This window comes from Seriola dumerili, unplaced genomic scaffold (assembly GCF_002260705.1).
Source record: "Seriola dumerili isolate Sdu_G_001 unplaced genomic scaffold, Sdu_1.0 BDQW01000756.1, whole genome shotgun sequence".
Lineage (NCBI taxonomy): Eukaryota > Metazoa > Chordata > Actinopteri > Carangiformes > Carangidae > Seriola > Seriola dumerili.
Genome location: NW_019175011.1, coordinates 853,909 through 874,928, shown reverse-complemented (window position 1 = coordinate 874,928; position 21,020 = coordinate 853,909). Strand labels below are relative to the sequence as shown.

The window sequence follows — 21,020 nt, the reverse complement described above, 5'->3', positions numbered from 1 at the left end:
TTTATTGAAAAACACACACAAGATCTACATAAAAATGCATAATACACAGGAAAACTGAATCATCATTGCCGAACATGGCAACCATTTCTTAACTGCACTGCACAATGAGCTTGTGAATAAAATTAGAATTAGTATTGAAACTCTTGGAGCTGCAAGCAGAACAGAGAATTTCAACTTAAACTGTGAGGAATGCTTTGCATATGTTGTTCATATTTGTATCTGTGCGCAAGTGGCTAGATAGACCAACGTTTTGGAATGGAACATTTACTAGTTTAATCCTCCTGTTCAAAGTTAACCCGCTCTAAATGGGTCATGTTTTTTTGTTGTTTTTTTTTTTTGTTTTTTTTAATATATATTCCGGTGATACAACTTGTGCAGGTAACGTCAGGGCACATCTGCTAGGATATGTAGTTTGAGCCAAACTTTGTTACACAAAAAATGTTAGTGTAGATTTACTTAAAAACAAAATCAATTGCACACTCAACTTCTGATTGTTTTAACTTACAAATTGGTCCAAAATAAAAACAGTGATTATCGTCTCACTTCCACATAAGTGCTTAAACTTGGTTTAACGATTAGCGCCTGTGTTTCAAACACTATGAACCAGTGTTTATATGTTGCTGAACTGTTTATAAACAAAACAAAAACACACTTAAACATTCTGCTTCTGGCACAAAAATGGTGCCTCTTGTGTCCCAAATACATGACAGGCCTTTCATTGTTTAGAGATTTGCTTTGGTATATATTTAACAAAGGGGCAAAACAAACAACATAATTGTCAACTTCTTAATTTTGGGAGGATGTAGCTTATTTAGCTAGTTCCATTTACATGAGAACTCACGGTTGACCAATGCAACGGTGATCTCTGGAATGTGTCATAGCACCTGAAACTCTAACCTGAACAGGTTAATGCAAAAGCCATCTGTCACAAATTGTGACATCAATCAGCTGATTCAGTCTGTAATAACCTCCCTCTCCAGGGAAAAAATAAAACATCTCTGCGAAAGACTGTATTGTCTTTCTGTAGAAGAAAGTCAAACACTGGGGAAAGGCAACATAGTCCAAGCAAGTACATTCCACATAACCTGAGTTATTGTTCTGGGTAGTGTGGGGCAATAAAAGAAGGCAATGGGGGATTTGTGTGCTTTGTGATTGGTTTTTTGGTCTCTGAATAAACAGCTGATATTAGCATTTTGTGTTGAGCTTACGGAGTTTAAATAGTGATCAGACTAGAAATGCAGATCTAAGTCTTGGATTGTAAGCCTGTTGGGTGGAGCCTGCACTCCAGTCACTGCTGGTTTCACACAGACACTGTGCTACGAATACTTTAAAATAAACAAATAAAAAAGGCCATGGACCTGGTCTTAACAAGTGCAAACTTTGTGGTTAATGTGGGGAAAGGTATTCTGACTGTAAGACATCCCGGTATGTTAAAAAGATGAAACAAGCATTTCCCATCCTGTCAAAAAGCTTACATATATGTACTTTAGATTTGAGCTCGCTGAACACTTAACAGCTAATAAGCTGGTTAGATAACATGAGTAGAATGTGTTTCTGATAGTTGTCTCTTGTCAAAGTTTTGGATTTTTCCTTTTTAATTTCAACTTGATAGAACTGCCGGCGCTACGCAACACAATAATTTGAGCAGTCACCTCTACTTTTTGCAAAAGAAAGCAAAGCTATTTTTGTTATGGGTGATGTCAGGGTACAGAGGAGAAGGCTAGGTTAGTGACGGGTGAAGGGAGGCTGTGCCCAAGGTCAGTGCTCTCTAAAATCTGAATGGGAACGGCCAAACCATCAAGTTTTTCTTGATAAAACATCACATGAGCGAGACAAACACTGGGACCGAGCAGTAATGCTTGTGCAGCAGGATGCTGGTACTATTATCCTCCAAAGTGTTTGTCATCTCTGGACCTTGGGCACTCCCTGCTGGCTAATGTTAGGATTAACGGAGTGCAAGGAATTTTTTTTTTTTTCTTTTTTGAAACCTTACCACCTGACTAGTTGAAATGTTTGAGCTGTAGGTGGTTTGGTCATGAATACCTGAGGACTAGCTGGTGAGGAGAACTTGTGCTGAGCCATCTTTCCCCATATCTGCGTCGGGGCTCTGGCTGTCTGTGCTGTTGTCTGTGTTTACACCTGTGCTTTTGTCGGTGCTCCAGTCAGTGGAGGCCGGAAAGGTAGGTAGTGGTGCAGTGGGTAGAGTCGGGGTCACCTGAGGCCCAGGGCTCTCGTTGCCATGAACACCGGGGCTGGCCGAGGAGCAGGACGAGGGAGAAACCGGGGAGAAGAGGGAGGAGCAGAGGAGTTTGACAGGGCAGAAGGCAGAGCCCCTGGGAATGAAGTTCACCTTGTTTTTGTCCGGGCATGAGAAAAGAGGGAAGCCTTTTGATTTGCCAGACCTGAAGACAGTAGAAGTTGAGCTCAGTATTTCTGCTGGCTATATTGTGTTTATATGACTGTTCACATTAAATGCAAATTGTTTGTCCTACACAACCATTTTCCCTCATCCCTGCCACCCACAATGCAAATAAGCTTGGTTGCTTTGTATTTTAGTATCTCAAAGTCGATGAAGTTGTACAGTAAAGTGTATCTATTGTTTGTTTTTTTTTTTTTTTTAATGATCAGTATGCTCAGTGTTTGGACGGTAGACAACAGCACAGCCGCACAGTAGCAAAGTGTCAAATACGAGGGTGCATTTAAAAACATACACAGATGTTGAAATGAAAAAATGAAAGTCGAAAATACTTACACCAACTCTTCAAACACTTTGACCTTCTCACAGCCCTCTGGAGGTTCCCGTTTAAACATGTAGCTGTTGTTAGGTTTGGGAGAAGTGGCAAACTTAGGGAGAGGAGAACTGCACACACCATCTGAAAATACGTGAGAACAACATTTACTTTACTTTTTCTTTTTAGTAATGATACAACAAACAGGGAAACACAAAAACTTTACACTTTACCTCTTAGGAGCTGCAATGGGCTTGAAGTAGGGCTTTGTATAATGTAACAATTTTCAATACTGTGCTAATACTTAACCCAAGTATGTGGTCCAGTGCTAAAGCTATACTTTTTTCTTGCTTTACGGGACACAACATGCAAATCTACAAAACCCTCTTTTCATTTAACAAAAGCCCAATTATTCAACTGTTTAATACAAGCAGCTCTAATGGGACTTTACCTGAATAAATCTAAATTTTGAATTAAAGTAAACAATAGTACAAGTCTAAGCATGAATTAAATGCCAGCTTTCAGTTGGGGGCAAAAAGTGTTGAGGTTCAATCCTCTGGACTAGCTTTGTGCAAAGAGTTGTCCATGTGCCTGTCTGAGGTTATCTTTTTGAGATGCATGCAGGTGGCAACTGGCCAAGAAAAATACTAAAACTAAAACAAGTAGCCACAGCTCTGCATGAAAAAAAATGAAAAAATAAATAAATAAATGAATCAAGCTAATGTGTTTATACAACTTTTTCTCACATGCAATTGTACTCACCAAGACCTGTAAATGCATTCTGATGTTTAAAACTGGTGAAGTTGCCCTTTAATTCACTGAACACTAAAACTGCATCTGTCAAACAGCGAAGGCACACCTTTGTCGATGTCCTCTGCAGAACAGGGGCTTCCGTCGGGGGAGTGGAGGTGGTCAGAGCTGCAGGGCCGGGGCGATGGGCTGGAGTCGCCACTGGAAGGGGCCTGCGTGTCTGTGTCACGTGTGTCCCCGCCATTGCTGTAGCGATGCGGAGGGAAGGGGGGGCGACGGCCATCCACCACATCCATGGCCTGTGAGGTCAGAGTGCGAAGGGGGTGGTGAGAGGTCATGCGTAAACATACATGGATCCTAAAATAGCAGAAAGGTGATGCTTAGTGTTTAAAGAAAAGGTCACATTCAACCCCCCCCAAAACAGCCAATGTGTTTTTGAAAAACTCGTGTGAACTGTTGAAGTGTTCCTGTGCCAGATGTTGAACAGCTACCTGCTCATTCAGTGGACGACGTCAGTCTGCGTTAAGAGCATCAGCTAAAAAGTCCAAGAATGACTGGAACTAAAAGGCCTCTGGTGTGTTTGTCTGTCTCTTTAAAGGGCAATTGGAGAAGCAAACACCACACCAGATGGTAATACTTGACAGTAGATGAACGATGTGATATGCAGAGCATTCTGCTTTGGCACAGCTGATTCAAATGGGAGAGAAGGAAAAAAAAAAAAAAAAAGAGGCTTGGTGCACAGCAGGCTGTAAATCTGTAGTGGTGTGATGTTTGTATGTGTGTTTATGTGTGTGTTTGTGACTTTCTAAGAGGGGAGAGCTCTACAGCACTGCCAAGGTTTACTACCCCACATCAGACAAGATTTACGGGTCTACTCGCCTCCAAGAGATTTAATTCAGTGAGTTAGAATATATGTGTGCTGCTGTCTGACTGTATGGTGCACAGTGTTGTAAGTGACTTTACAAGAGGGTTGTTTGTGTGCATGTAATAAATTTTAAGCATAGCCTTTTTGACCACAGGTATATTCATGTATATAAACTTCAACTTAATTGAACCTGGCCTGTGACTCTTGCACTTAACACTGGACAAAACACGTTTGCATCACACAGACATTGGCTGCACTAAAGAGCAGTTAACATGGAGGTAGCTGGGATGTTGTGGAGATCCAGGAAACAACCTTGATAAATGTGCTGCCTTTCTGAAGAGTTGATGCACAGTGATGTGTAAACAACGACAAGACTCGACGGCTTGCATATGGGCTCAAGTAGAGAACAATGGGTATTGGCATGCGTTATACACTGCCTGTGTGTATATTGCCCTTTTGTCTGTGTATTAAAAGATGATTAAGCAAGTTTAGAGACACTGCAAGTTCCAATTCTGTGTTTTGGTTTGGATAAGTGATGCATTTTGTTTACATTTGGATCACGGATTGTAGCTTTTGCTGTATTCACTGCATGTGAACAGAATACGAGAATGGGAAAACATCCCATTGAGATGACTTGGGAGCCTTCACATAGTATTGAAATGGTGTTGGTTGATGATTACCCCTAAAGCCAGCCCTGTACTCACTCCAGGATAATAGACATAAATCCAAAATTAGTTGTTCTCTATTGTGTTACATCTTTGTAGCAATTTGCTAACAACTTTAACATATATAAACAGTGGTATAGGCTGTAAACACATTTCATTACTATAATAAGTAGCTGCATTGATTGCATTTGCATTAATACATTTAACTACCAGCAATAGTGGCTTTACAGCCATTTTGACACATTTTTGGACAATGCTGCAGTTCTTTTCACCAACACAGATTGTAGCAGTAAAAAGTTCCTTATATGTCCTACTCATATGCTGCTGTCAACCATTCTTTCCCACTTGGTTGTTTGTATTTACAGTCTACAGGACATGAACCTGACATTTAAACTAATTTGGACTGCAAAAGGACAGATAAGGTAGTTTTGGGTGAGTTTATCACATACCGCACCGGTCTGCAGTTCAACAAGCATTTCAAGTTATTTTTAAACACTACTTGACCTGTTGCTGGTGTGTGCACATATCCCTTACCTGTATCCCCTGCTCCCAGTCCTCTCTGATGAACACATTTTCTAGTTCATGGTTGATGCCCTCCACGCTGCTCGGCACTCTGCATATGAGGGATTTTGGCACAGGGATTGTCGACAAGGCTGATGAAGTTCCTTTGTACTGGAAGCAAAGACAAAAAAAAATCAAATATAAGTGGAAACCTATGTATACGTCAAAATAATATGCACTCAAATACATACCCCCCCCCCTCGCTCTCAGGACACAGTAAAAAACATTCAGTTCAGTTGTGCAATGAAATACACAATACCGCATGTGTCTTGGAGACCTGCTTGCAGTACTGAATTGTTGCTGATCCAGTTCCATGAGATATTCAATGGGTGGAGGTGTTCAGTTTAAATACATGGTGGGATTAAATGTAATATGGAACAAAAACACAGCCATGACTGGGATCTACCACATATGGGTATAGGGCATAGCATATCACTGTTTATGTTAATTTTCCCCACAGTGGTTGATGCACCGTTGCTGGGCATCTGTGAATGAATGAACTCCAAACAAGGAGAGGACCGGGCATGCCTAGACACATTCCCCCTCTCCTCTTTTGACACAACTGGTCAAAAACGGAGACTTGACAACTAGACCTCCTCAGGCAAATGCTGTGCAATAATACAACATCATAAACTTATGATCAAATACTGTATGGTCTACACAGACACGCAAAAACTAAAAAATACTCCACTACTATAAAAATATAAAAGTTTCATACTACACCTACTTCTCAAATAGTGGCCACATTTTATTTTTACTACATTTTACAATTATGGCTAGCTGGTAACCTGAAAATAAAATCCTGATAAGTTTATGATTTGAAACTGTTAACCAAGTAATGTAGAAAGCCAACTTCCTTAACCCTGGTATATTCATATTCAGTTCTCTTATCTTCAACAGCTGTGATATGGTTTGGTCACCGTCTGTTTCACTTGTATGTTTTTTTCCTTGGCTGCTAAGCTACCTTATCATATTGCTGCCGACAGGGCATCACCAAAGTCAGAGTTAGTTAATGTTTTCACCTGAAAAGAGCGTGCCGGTGATTCAGTTTGCAAGAGCACGAATATTGACAGGAATAACTCACCTGAGGTTGGCATGCATTGCTGTGCTGCGCCTGTTGTGGCAGCTGCAGTGAGCTCTGCTCCCTGTCTTTACTCTGCCGACTGACCTGTTTGCTGCGCTGCAGCTGCAGTCTCAGTTTAGCAATCTGCTGGAAGAAAAGTGACATCACTTCAGCAAATGATAGCTCACAATCAAATCATGCAGGCGGTATTTCTATTAAAATATAAATTTTAACTTTTCTCATCAGTGAAATGAATGGAACTGAGATGTATGTGTTAATACAGGAGAAAACAGCTAAATTCTGCCATTTCAAAAAGCTGGAACTATCAAGCATTTGGTTTTTTTGCTTAAAAAAATGACTTAAACAATTAATTGATTTTCGAAATAGTGCCAGATTAATTGCCTCAAAATAAACTGATATGGAAATAATATAAAAGATCTGAAACATTTAGTGTTTGGTTGAATTCTTTTTCATTGAAGTAACTGTTCCTCCTTTTTGCAACAGATAGGAGAACAATGACAACCCACACTGAGAAGAATATTGTTATTTGCCAAATGAATATTTGTTCTTTATTTTCATCATTTTTAGGATGACTGGGAGGCTTTCTTCTCTTATGTGACTAACAACTATAATATGGCACTGTTGGGCTTTTCACAAAAATATGTACTAGTCTGCACTCGAAGGTTGACTTGACCTGAATATTGTTGCAGGGCAGTATAGTGCAAATGATTAGCCATGTATGTCTGATGATGAAACAAGTTAGGTCAGTGGGTGTTTCTGGATGTGGCCCAGTATGAGCCTAAAAACAGGATACCCTTTGTGAGCCTAACAGACGCAGTTGTACTATGCAGACAAAGGTGTGGTCTTCAATGCTGATCTTGTAATCCTGGCAACACAGTCAACAAAGAGACTCGCTCTTTTCATAGATGTCCTCCCACACATGTAATCGCAGAGGTTAGAGAGCTCGAATGCAGTTCACTACATTCATTGAGTGACCGCAACAGTTGATAATGACAAGTCCAGGCAATCCCAATGTAATCTCCGAGGACAAGAAAGAGGTTTTCCTGGCTGTGCTATGCTATTGATTGTGCAGGCCAAGGGCCTGGGTTTGTCTGTAGAAAACTGAACACTACATTTTTCAAACAGGCCTAGTGATAATGCATGGCTACATTGACACATGGGTGTTATTAATGAAATCTGATTCTAAAAATCAGATTTTATGAGATCACAGTGCTGTTACTCCCTCGCTGGGAAATGCATTTTATGCATCTCTTGTTGCTGTCTCCCATTTACAACTGTTGACATTGCTGAGGTGCAATGTGACCACTGGTAGTTTAAATCCACACCACGTCCAATTCTATTTACAATAAAAACCCAAACACTTCCATATGTCATCTTGGCAATTTAATAGCAATGTGAATAACGTCAGATTCTTGGGCATCTAGATGTGTCATGTGATGTGCTTAGCATGATCAGACAAGTGTTACCACATGGACAACAAAGTAAAGGCAAAGCCTGTTCGATCCAAAGAACATTTTAGTATTGACCTTCTGTACCTGTGTGTTATGAAGTTATTACAGACTTGAATTTACAATGCTTGGCATGTTGGCTATAAAATGTATGGTATGTACCTCTGTGAGCTGGTGTTTAAGTGTGGCTGAAATTGATTTTTGAAAGTGTAAATGTTTTATATGATTTGTTCCCTGGTGTGTGTGTCAGTACTTTGGAACCATCATTATGTTGGAAACAGAAAAATATGATTCAGGGACAACACAATAAGCACTGCGAAGTTTTTAAGTAACACGAGTTACCCAGAGTCGGTTTACTCAGTGCAAGCTAAGGAGGGAACAATATGGCTTTTTCACCCTTGAGAGGAGCTCCTGCACTGTCTCTCAAAAACAACAGGCCATAATGAGATGCGAGGGTGCAGTTGAGTGGGAAACAGAGGGGAGAAGGAGGTTAAATTTAGACTGTGGTCTGGAAAGCTTGAGACCTAATAGATCCATGTGGTCGGTTGGTTGGCCACCAAGTCCAGCAAATAGACAGTGGAGTGGAAACCAACCATAAGGAGCATAATATTTAGGCTGACCTCAGACCCTGACAAATAAAACACATTTGAGTAAATGCAATGAACCTCAAAAATGACAAAAACATGCTCCACGATTTGGCTGTGTGAATGTTTGAAGCTAGTAGATGGATTGCTGACTCTGGTGCACTGTGTTAATCAAGTGTCTGTGGTGTTTGATGTCAGAAGCAGCTGTGACTTGGGCGAGCCAAGGTTAACACAGGTGAATCTACCTCTTTGAGATGGTCTGCGCTGCCCCAGGAGGCTGACCTCTGGTGAGGACTTCCCTGTTCTGCTCCTTCGTCGATCCAGAGACCTGGAGTCTGAAACACAGAAACATAAACGCTGACATAGAACCACAAACACAACTAATGCCATTGATACATGCTCCATATGTACCGCAAGACACTGTGGCCACCAAATCTTATGTTGCAAACGCACACAGAGACAAGTCTAATAGTACTCCTGCACAAGAGCATAAACACAAGTTTCCATTGTTTGTTTAAGCCAAAATATCTAAATAGAAAACATTACATCACCTTTAAAACCTAGGATTAACCAACATATAGGTTCTTAGACTTGTTTACATGGCAAGGTGGCCTATTGTTACAAAGATCATACAACTGAAAGGTCACAAATGTAGTTCTTGCCGAGTCTTGTTGAATACTTGCCCATCAAGTCAGTTACAAATCTTATTAAAAAATACAGTTATTATAAATGATATGATATGAACACAAAGACATTCACATATATACAAATACACTTACCAACATAATCTCAAATGTACATGAATGTAAAAGGTAAGGAGATGATTGTGCACAGAGGTAGGAAGCTAAAAGCTTATACAAAGCTCTCTCCTACAAACTCATGAAATGTCCCTCATTATAAAACTGAATAGCTAATGTGATCCCTCACTGTGGAGTCACTCGTGATGTGGGCAAAATAAATACCTAAAATGTATAATGTTTGGATAAGAACAGGCAGTTGAGAAAGATGTGGGTGAAAGCAGTAATGAGTGCCGTGTGTTCAGAAGTAAAGCTGAAAAATCTGGAATCAATGAAAACGAGGAAAACAGTCATGAGATACCATCCCTGAGGAAAGAACTACATTCAACAGGAAAAACAAAAGTTACAGCATGTTTGATTATTTCCGTTTGTGAACCAGGTTAAGATAAATACATCTGTTGCGGGCATAAAAAAAAAAACAAAAAAAAAACTATTTTTGTCTGCAGGCTAAACCGAACAATACATTCCAAAATCCACCGGCCATTATCACCACAAGCAAAACATAGTTTGAAAAAATAATTACAGGGGTACCAAATAATATTGGTTTACCTGCCAAGAAGACATATTTCCCAGCCACAGGTGACAAGAGATGGTGGTGAGTCCCCACCTTGGAGTTTTCACCTTTCACCTTCAGTAATGAAATTCTACAAACTAGTATAACTATTTATCCCATATGCACTACTCTGATTTGCAGAAAATGTACAGCGCAACACAAGACTTATACCAGGTCAATGAGTCTACACAGACATTTGGCTAGTAGTTAGTACAGCAGTAAGAAAACATCTGATATACAAAACATTTGGTACCAGAGAGCATAGAGGCAGTTCTGTCTCAATGAACATGTCTTTTAGACCTCTACTGCATAAACAAGGAAACGGTTAAGTTATGTAAATATATGCAAAAGCAGAAACAGACTGAGGATGTTTCATAGGGTTGTCTGAAACCACACACTTCCCCCTGATTATGCATATCAACAGTGCCTCTGGTCCTCAAACAAATCCTTAAACATCTGACGTTTTTTGGTTAGCACAGTAGTACGAAACATCCTAAATGTCAATGTCTTCACACTGCCTTATGTCTGACCCCACACAAACAGAAAAACCTCTATGGCTCTCCAACTATCGCACAAGCCTTGCCCTATGATATGGAATATCACACTGTGAATAATGAGGAACACCCGTGAAGCCGTTTGCTCTGGGTTGCTGGCGCTGGTTTCCCCCGAAAAGGACAGCGAATTAAATGAGTGCTTGTGCTCTCATAAAAAGGGACCACTGTGCTTGGCCACGCTGGATGGCAGATGTGTAGCTAGCCTTTAGCATTAACATTTTGTGCATGGCCTATGAAATGGCTTGTGCTGTTTGAAGCCTCTGCCAAACATTGAGAGACTTGATGCTGCAGCCTAATCTGTTCATACAGAATACAGATTGCTGTAAAAGGGCAGACAGGCGTTATGGAGCAGTGAACTTAGCCGTTGAGGAAAAACTAAGCTCTCACAGATGTTCTATGTCATAAAGTAGGCATGCTACTCTTGCTACTTGAATTCAATACCAATACCAATAAATAACAAAATACAGGTGATATTTTCCTTAATCTTCAGGAAGTGCTTCATTTCAAAGAATTCTCACCTGAGGGGAGAATTTAGCCTGAGGCTAATACCCTAACTGTATTCATTTTAGCGGGCATTTAAACAAATATCAGCTTGGGGGTTTTTAAGTTCATCACAAGATATTCAATCTCTCAGACACAAAGGGTCACAAAGGGGACTCTTGACATTGGTCTATGTTTCAGTTTTAAATCTCAAGAATGCAAATTACCTTTGAGGCCACAACTGTCAAGGCTGGGGTCACATTTTTCTTTATTGTGGATAGCTCAATTTGGAAGTTATCCATAGTAAACAAGACCGTTAAAAATACTGCAGGCTATCTTTCTTTATTGTCTGTGTTCCCCACAAAAAAATTGTCTGTTAACAAGAACATCCACCTTTATTTGCCTCAGAGGCCCCTTTATCATGCTAGCTCTTGAACTTATGGTCTGAATTGTGTGCTTAGTAGACGTGTATGCCAGGTGTCATGTCTGATAATGTACTGCTGTACAGATAAAACCTTGTTACCAGAGCCTGCAGCTTGCTTCCCATTATGATTCCCACCCAAAGGGTTACAAGCAGGCAACATCCTCAAGAATCCAGCTCTGTTCCAAAGCAGGAAATAATGACTGGGCTTCAATAGAACTGCTGTGGAATTTGTGCTGGTTTGTTTAGACTGCACGTTGAGACATGTGAGCAGAGTGCCACTGCTATCGTTTGGTGAGGTTCAGAGATGAGAACATAGATTCTGATTTGGTGAGTTGACTTTGTATATATATATACGTTATCTTGTGCATTTCTGAAACTCAATACTGAAACTCCAAAAAAAGGAAAGATATCACTGAAAGAGTGTTTTTGCTGCTTGTTCTTGTTTCAAACCGCATTAATCTATATTCAGATAAACCAATAACCTACAATACACAACTAAGTTTACATGAAGATCATATGAGGCAAATATAGTGGAGTAGGATTAATTGTGTCACACTACAGAAGTTGCATGTCTGGCACTGTCACAACATCATTAAGCATTTGTGGGCAACTTGTGTTTGGTATCACTGGTTTGGCAGCTGTCAGCAAAAAAAAAAAAAAAAACAAACTCCACACCAGGTGTATTCTCAATTCATATTCAAGGCCAGTAATGAAACCATTTAAGCAGATTCACAGTGGCTTGAAAAACAGCAGGCCAGTTTATTTTGTTTGTCTTTCAGTTATGTTTTTCAGATTACAAATTCAGACCACTGATTAGCCATTTCCTCTCACACAGGGACAGAACGTACACACATGTCAGTGGTCAGCTGGCTGTCGGCAATAGCCTTTGTGTTGTATTCAAGTGCAACTTTTAACAGAAGACGTGAGGCGACGCACACTGTTTGATCAGTCTGCCTTTGTCGGTGCTAGTTCTTTGAGGTCGGCTTGGTGTGTCAGGGCCCTAATCTTCATACAGACATTCTGTGTTCTGTAACCACAGGGCCTAGGGCACACAGACCTATCCCGGAACAGTGATTAGCATATGTATGGGCCCTCTGCTCCTCAACTCCCACACAAAAGGCAGGCGGGCCGTGCAGCCACGAGGGCCAGGTGGTAAGCAGTGGGATTTCTCCTCGCCTCAGCCATAGCCAGGGGGACAGGTGCAAACAACTTCACCTCCATGCAGGGCTACATAACAGCTCAAAGGAGAGGCTGTCTTGAACTTGTGCAATGCACAACAAAAGAAGCCAGGGACCTTTTGTCTGCTGCTTTTTGCTGTTGTTGTCTTATAAAAAGAGCTGGGCCCAGGCATAGCTTGTTAACAGGAAATGGTCTCTGACTATCCTTGGGGGAGTTTGTGCATTTAATCGCTCAACGATTGTCAAGTGTGTCACACTCTCCCACATCATTACAACATAGCCAAATGTTTTCCATCTAAAATTTCCACAGCTCTGACAGACATAAATCTCTTTAGTGGATTTTCATTTCAGTCAGCCTTCAATCAGCTCTTCACAGATAAAGGCTGGGAAATATAGTCAAGGCCACGTCACCATACAGCAAAGGCAAATATCACAATATGCCAAAGAAACAGTGGGTAGGAATGCAAGATCACTGTGTACTTGTGCCCAGACCTGTGCATTAACATTTTTCAAGACATGATAATTATCAAATTGATTTTCCATACTTGTCCAGTCTTTCCAGAGCTGAACAGGAACCCTGTAATTAGAGGTGTTTACTCTGCATACAGCCACTTCAAGAAACCTTGCAAGGCCCTCTCACCACTTCCTCAGCCTACACAAAGAAATGAAGCCCATGTAAATGAGGCTTGGCGGTCCTCATTCAGACACATGAAAGGCTTCTGTTAGCAAAGACGGAGCAGCCCTCGTCATGATCATACATATTCAATATTCTTTCATAACACAAACCCAATCCAAACCTCCGCCCCCCCAAAAAAATTAAGCTCTTTGAGAAAAACTGCATTTAGCCATCAGTCACATGGCAAGATTAGTGGGTGATCATGTGTGGGGCTGCTGTCCAGGAATACTGTGGTCAGACTCAATGTGAAATGCATACATAGGCCTCATCAAGTGTTATAAATGTATTAAAATGTGGTGCTGTGAGGGAATTTCAGACTATTTACCCAAAAGGTCTATTAGGCCCTTATTGGCAGTAGACTCCACCACCATCCATCAGATTGCTATAACAAAATCTTTGGCCACAGATTGTAAATGTGTCTCCTTTACCAGCCACTATGACAGAAACCAGTAACTATTTCTAAGTCCTAACTACCATGATTTTCTGAGAGAGAAGTGAAAGTGAGTGGTGAATTTAGGGATTTACCAGACACTCTGACCTAAAGTTGGGCAATATTTCCACGTATTCTTTAGTCAAACTTTGAACTAGCCTCTACTCAATGCAGACCATATTGGGTAAAACGTGTCAAACTTGTGATTATTAAACAAACTTCAGCCAGGTGTTCTTTGTGCAGTGAGCTTACACATGAATATGACTGACTGAGCCATTTGACTCCACTTTTCCTAACTTTGCTTTGCTTTCTCCCCCGGTGTTGGAATGTGCTTTTCTGATTGGTTAACAGAAGACGAATGTATGACATGATGATCAGTCACTGCCACCTACTGAGCTGAATCAGACAGATCCTGACACACCTCATCTTGAGATTATTTCACCCTTCATGTGACAGTTGACAGTGTAGAAAGAAATAGGAAAAAAGGCAAGAGAGAGGGGTCATGTGGTATGCACCTTTGGCTATCAGAGCACCACATGTCTCTGAAGGTTAATCTTATCAAGCCACGTGTACACTTCCAAAGTTGTTTCATTTTTGGTACCAACTTCTTTCACTTTTAAGTATTTATATGTACATATACTGTAAATATGTTTATATGGCACAGTATTATTTGTTTATCATGACGTTTGCAAAGTGGAAGGAGCATTTTTTGGGTGCCTGTGGTTCCAGAAGTAAAAATCCCATTCATTTTTCCCTTAGACTGTTATGTGACTCACAGATGGAGCACTTCTACAGCTTGGATCAGCATGAAGCTCTTCTGGTTAAATCATCAGTGAAAAAAGATGGACAGCTGCATTAGAAAGCACCTGGCTCATTGATAAAAAGTCAAAGGTACAAGACTGTGTACATGAAAATGCTAGGGGAGAAGTTACTACAACTCCCATGGTGTATTTTGACAAGAAACATCTAGTCTCTGCGGTGGGCTAAAGATTAGTGTTGAGAAAACTGGAAACACAATCTGCAGCTCAAACAGATTTACTTTTAAATTCTGGATTCATGATGGATCAATTCAAACTTTTATGCACAAATTTAAGAATTGACAACTGCTCTGATTTGCACCTCTGACTGACTTCTTTTCCATGGCAAAGCCTCATGGGTATTGTAGTATTTACAACTGTCAACTGTGGAAAACTGATGCACAAAGCATGATTTCTCAGAAACGAAGTTGAAATAATTAAAAGTGATGGTCAATTGGATTGTTGCGTTATCTAGGAGAGTTAACATTGAAGATGTTAAAGAAAATTTTGAAATAGGAATACAGAATGAAGAAAAACACCTTCCGGAAACAGCAGCTCCTCCCACTCCAAAACTCTATTATCATGAAAAACATGATAGCCCACCCCTATTCAAGCCTATAGCCAAGATAGGATTCCCTGAATTGTATGTACCTGTGTGGCTTTGTCTTTCATACAGGAAGGGTAGGGTCCATGGGAATCCCGGGGCCACTGGCCGGTGAGGTATGGCCCTGTGATGGCATCCAGGGAAGATGTCCGCCGGATGGCACTGGAACTCCGAACCTGTAACTTGGACCTTTCTGCTGTGAATTGGGGAACATAAAGAAACAGGATGAGGCACGCACAGAAACACTCATAAAAGCATCAGTGCTTAGTGAGCAATATTCCTAGACACCCTGGGGAATCTTTGTAATTTGACGTGCCAACTTTCCCGACTGTGTCAATAAGAATAAGTTAAACATATACTACTAAAATGCCATTGTGTAATAAATCCCTAGGTGCAAATGTGTAGCCAAGGACTGGGAGCCATATTCTGAGTGGCACATCAACACTAATGGTTTAAATATCTGTAAAACAGCCTTTCACCTGAAATAAAGAGCAAATACATACTCAAAATCAGAGCAGGTTAGCTTCCTTGGACTGGTTTGTTAACTGTGTAGTAGCTGGAGCACAAAAGGCATTGTGGCTAGATCTTCACATTACAAGAATATATATATATATATATTTCAATCAATTACAGAATTGATTGGTACTCAGGTCCCTGGCACAAAAAAGGTTAAGACAATATCTCCTAAAACCATACATTATAATCATCACTTCACCCTCACATCTGTTACAGCACAGTTAACAGTGTTTTATGAAGATGAGAACCTGCCCTACAATCTCCTCTTGTTTTCAGAGTATGGACACATTTTCTAATCTCACAAGTATTAGTAAGAGTAGGCTTGAGAGCTGAGGCCTGAAGCAAATGTAAATGGCTGAGCAGGAGTATCTGATGTTATGAGAGCTGTCTGCTGTGAGCCAGAGCAGTTAAGCACACACCACCCACATAAGAACTCATAAACAACCACACCACAATGCACATCAATACTGCCTGCATCCACTCAACATTCCTGCAGTGACACGCAGAAAAAAAAAAAAAAAAAAAAGAGAAAAACAAAACACGCAAACACAAAGGCATTAGCATGAGAGCAGCATGAGGCTGCAGTAAGAACTGGATTAAATTTATTAGCCTCATTTGCACTATGTGTGATTACCGCAAGTCAGTGAAAGCTTCTTCATTTCTGTATCAAAGATAGACTAAAGGAATAGAATGATGAACAGGAAATATGCCCATTTGCTCTATTCCTTGTCTGAGTAGGCCAAGGCTGAGGCCTTTCCAACACGACCACACAAACTAACACACACAGACTAAACTATCTACATGAGGCACCCCTCTCCTAGCAGAACTACACAGCCATTCATTGTTGTTCTTTGTTCATAGAATACACAGGCCTACCCACCCAAAGGTATTGCCTAAGTAAGCTTACTGGGCTACAGTAAAATTCCCTGAAGCATTGTAGACAAAGGAAGCAGGCTAAATTTCCATCAATATTGATATAGGCCAAGCCAGTGCTCTCAGAACCGGGATTGTGGTTATTTTCCATCGTCTCCCCACTTGCCAGACTAGAATAATCTCCTGATGAGAAAAAAGAAACAGTGTGAAAGAAGCCAAGACATCAAAGCAGTCCATCTGCTGATTTCAGGGATAAGTGAGTGGTGTCTGTGATATTAAAGGAGTATTTTCAGGCTGAATTTTAATTAGAACTTTCCTTCACTGGCCACTCGACAAACTGAGAAAAAAAAATAAAAAATCGCCACATTTCCAGGGATAAATAGGTGGTTTATTAACTGTAGGGCAGAAGCAAATGTGAAAAAAAAACATGTGGTCCAAATCAGTAAACCATAACAGAATGGTTTCCTGTAGGTTTCCACAAGGCTGATGACACAGGAAAATCCTAAAAATTTAGCTTGATCTCGTGAGCACAGAACAAAATCACTGCACTTTTGGTATCTCTGAGCTGCTCACTTAAATGGCACTTGATGCTAAAGGCAACCTGGCAGGAGTTGTTTCACTTTAAAAGACATGCAGACAATCTTGGACATTTTTATTATAGTTCAGTTGAACTGAACTTTATTGTACTTGCTCTCATTACCTGCACAGTGAATTATGAAGCAGGGATTTTCCTACTGTCAAAACTTTCTAAGTTGGTTATTGTTAAACTGAAGTTTAAGGAGAAAATATAAACAACGGATACAGTATCTGGTTTTACTGACACTACCTGTTGATACTTTACTCGTATCATTCTTAACTAGTACTATGTATTACAGTTTACTTTTTTATTCATTTACTTGATCAGTAGCAAATCAATCGGTGTCCATGTTAAGACTCATTGAGAGCCATATGATTCTGATTTTCTGACATTTAATGGAAAAAATGATTAAAGCTGAAATAAATAATCAAGAGATTAACTGATAAAGAAAATAATTGTTTCAGCCACTCACTGTACTCACTGTATCATAAACTACTGATGCAGCTGGTGTAATTGTTTTTACAACTTATACTGTTAGTCAATATACTATATAATACCTAATAAACATCATCAAACATTTGATGATAGTTACAGTGGGATCTCTTCAAACACCTAGCCAGCCTGCAGTTCATAGTTCAACATTATTTTATATCAGTTGTTTAAGTTAAATGTGTGTTCATTGCAAGCAGAACATTGAGGAGGCACCGGCTTTCATAAAATATGAATGATATTAATCTTGGCCATGCAGTTTTAAAGTTATGAGTTTCAGCATCTGTCCCTCAGCTGGTCAGGAAATTGCTTGTTAGCATTATTAGCATCTCTAGATGAGTCCAGTGGATAACTCCCACAACAAACCAGCTTGGACTAGTTTGAATGTATCTAAATGAATGAGAAAGGTATGCTGACAGTGCTAACAATGCCATCTTTTGTAAGTGAACTGTGATAAATGAGCAATATTAACAACACATCAAAGTTACCCTTCAACTGCCAGATCCAACACAATGTTACGCTGTGACCAGCATGCTGATAAAACTACAGTAAACACAGTACAGTTCCACCAGAGTCAACTGATTTGGACAACGCGCTCATTTTCACATTTGGTCCTACTCTGCAGTTTGAATGGGTGACAATGAAGCAGGCCTGTTTCAGCACAGCTGGCACTTTGACAGAGAGCGGGACTTTCATTGTTGGGACAGTATGGTAAGAGAATGATGTCATGATGGCTGGTGAACCCAAAAAGTCATAATGCGGAATATAACACTCTTTACTCTGTCTTTGATAATCAGGCCAAGATCTGAACTATTTGAACACCAGTGCAGTCCATTACCACATGCACACTGGCTGGCACTAACACCCATGGTACTGTAGGGCATTTTGGATTGAATTTCCCACCAAATGGCAAGCATTATGTCTGTGAGTGGGTTCAAAGCACTACAGTGAATGATAAATTACAAAGTGCAAAGCCTACTGCATCAGTCACATCAAGATAGGATCCTGTGATGAAAGATGAAGATGACTAAATTATGCTCACATTGTAATACTTGTTTGCTTCCTGAGAGATGCAAGATAATTGGCATTTCTGACTGGTAGTAGCCACCAACCCCTCATTGATATGATCAGAATTGTCATCTGAGGCCTCTCATGCATGTTTGGACTGTGAGGTCACAGCCATGAAGGAGGGTCAAGTCTCCATCATCACCGCTGACATGGGACACTGGCCTGGGTTAGAGGTCGTCCCTTTCAGAGGACTGAGGTATGCATGGCATGCCACAGGGGTGGGAAATCAACACCGACTGTTAGCCAAACACGGGTATAATTCGTCATGCCTAGTAAGTCTGCCTACTCAGTTGTTGTAGAACAGACTTCGTTTCCTGCCTTGCATGGTACACTGGCCAAGGTTGGAGGTCATCTCATTCAAAAAAAAAAACGGAGGAATGTGAAGCACGTCACAACCAGAAAATTCCACACACAACTCCACAATAACCAACATGCTGCACTAAGACAAGAGCGCTGCCATTTTGGTTAAAGGTAAGAGGGATAAGCTATTAAAGGGGACTAATGGGGGCATGTGGTTGATGTGTAGCGTGTGGCAATTCGTGCCCTAATCTCGTTTAGCACAGAATACTGATGTAGTTAGAATACCTGGTGATTTTCATTGGAACTTATGTAAATTCAGAAACACCCACTGAGGTTGAACAGCACTAGAATGAGACTCTCTTTTTGTCTCCACATACTGGACAAGAAAGCTGGATTCACACACTTCCATATCCCAACGTGCTTAAAACACTCGCCAGATAGTGTGTGGTTATGTCTGCATGTTGTACAGAAAACACAGGGTTTAGAGAAAAAAAAAAGCAGCATTCTTCCAGCAAAAAATGCAGTTCTGACCTATGAAAGGATACGGCTACCAGTCTGAAAAATCTGCCACAGCGTCGATATTTGGCAGAAGAGGCTGTCACATAAATAAGATTTAGTGAAGCACTGGGAAATGCGGATTTAGGGCTGCCTGCACTCTCATGTCCTCCTTCAGTTTGTCTCAGTATCACTTCCAAGGAGCAGCTGTGCATGACATAAAACGACACATCACTTGCCTCCATGTGGAAGGCAACATGGTGAGTGTCAGCATATGGTCTGAATGTGCACAGTGCTCTGTGCTGTATGTATGGTGAGAGGTCAGACTAGGCAACACCTGACCATTCACTCAGCACTGCTTCTGCTGGGACCGACGTGGCCCCTTTTACAACTGAAAGCATGTCTTTCTGCCAATTCTCTCCTCCCCCTCTCTCCTGTCAAAAGTCCATAGGAAGTAAAAGAGCCAATAGTGCACTCTATTCTCTTTATGAGTGCCCAATAGTGTAAGTGGATGATAGGCTAAATAGTTAATGCATCAACCTACTTTAAATCAAGTGCCAACCTTGTTCCAGACATACAGGCTACTCCCTTACATATAATATTTGACGCAGTTTTGCACAATTACAATATTAAAATGTAATTGTATAACTGCATACAAGTCCGTGTAATAAAAAAGTTACCATGACAAGTTATCAGTGGACAATAGCACGTGGTGACATGGCATTTCTTGGCCTACGTAAGGCAAAACAGTTGAGTGAAATAAGTGTTTTTACCTCTGGAAACTGGAGAGTCTGGGGGACAGGAGGAGTCCCTATTTTCGGGGGACAGTCTTTGCTTTGCATTTGCACTTCCTGAACTGAGTGTCGGGCTGGAGGGGGGGCTTGAGCCTCGGCTGTTCGTGGCTCCTCCGTAGAGGGTCTGCGCCCGCGTCGGGCTGCTCTGACCCGCACGCAGGAGCTGGTAGGGCACGGTGGCACGGATGGGGTACAAACGGCAGCTGCTGTTGTTGAACGAGCCGGGGGAGCCCGCATTGCTGCGTCTCACCCTCGGCTGCTGAAGCGAGTTGCTGGGGGCTGACATCTTCCGAAAGTGAATGTAATTCCTATAGCAGTAAGAGAGACGTACTGCCAAAGTTGCTGCTTCTCTAGAGGAGGAGGTGGTGGGGGAACGGTAAAATAAACATTAGCTTGTTAGCAAAAAAAAAAAACGTTAGCTTCCTTTTTAAAAAATTTCAACTCATGCGCTCGAGGAAAAAAAGCCCCAACATATATTATTTTGAGATAAACTTACCTTTAAGATACTAACACATGCCGACGTAAGCTGTAACCCTTACATATGTAACTTTAAAAGTTGTTTTCGACACTTCTTGAAACGTTTAATTCCTGTCTTCCAGCACTAGCACCGTCTTCCCCATCACGTCTACTCACTCTAAATGACAGTTGTTTCAGCCAGACTACTGGCTGATGCCTGTGGGCGGGCCACGGTGCTCACTTCTGAGCTTGTGATTGGACGGTGGCGTTGTA

At 40.9% G+C, this 21,020-nt stretch overlaps 1 protein-coding gene across 3 annotated transcripts; it reads right to left on the bottom strand.

Moving 5' to 3' along the window:
* Positions 1 to 82: 82 nt before the first annotated feature.
* On the bottom strand, positions 83 to 20,904 carry LOC111236893 (glucocorticoid-induced transcript 1 protein-like). 3 transcript variants are annotated; one of them, XM_022765791.1, is made up of 9 exons: positions 20,788 to 20,904; positions 20,271 to 20,641; positions 15,227 to 15,375; positions 8,932 to 9,021; positions 6,655 to 6,780; positions 5,544 to 5,681; positions 3,589 to 3,778; positions 2,753 to 2,873; positions 83 to 2,402 (listed from the first exon to the last, which is right to left on the bottom strand). In XM_022765791.1, the coding sequence occupies exons 2-9, from the start codon at positions 20,575 to 20,577 to the stop codon at positions 2,051 to 2,053; spliced, it is 1,473 nt and encodes a 490-aa protein (XP_022621512.1). In that variant the 5' UTR covers positions 20,578 to 20,641; positions 20,788 to 20,904; the 3' UTR covers positions 83 to 2,050. The 3 variants fall into 3 exon arrangements, with proteins under 3 accessions (XP_022621512.1, XP_022621515.1, XP_022621513.1); XM_022765794.1 differs by having other exon boundaries at positions 6,655 to 6,777; XM_022765792.1 differs by having other exon boundaries at positions 20,271 to 20,599.
* Positions 20,905 to 21,020: the final 116 nt, after the last annotated feature.

Bases quoted from the DNA above. Each gene is read 5' to 3' on its own strand.
- LOC111236893 (XM_022765791.1), bottom strand. From the start codon at position 20,577: ATGTCAGCCCCCAGCAACTCGCTTCAGCAGCCGAGGGTGAGACGCAGC. The intron at 5,682-6,654 runs GTGAGTTATTCC...CTTTGCTTCCAG, and splicing joins GCAATGCATGCCAACCTCAG to TACAAAGGAACTTCATCAGC. The intron at 3,779-5,543 runs GTAAGGGATATG...CTGACCTCACAG, and splicing joins ACTGGGAGCAGGGGATACAG to GCCATGGATGTGGTGGATGG.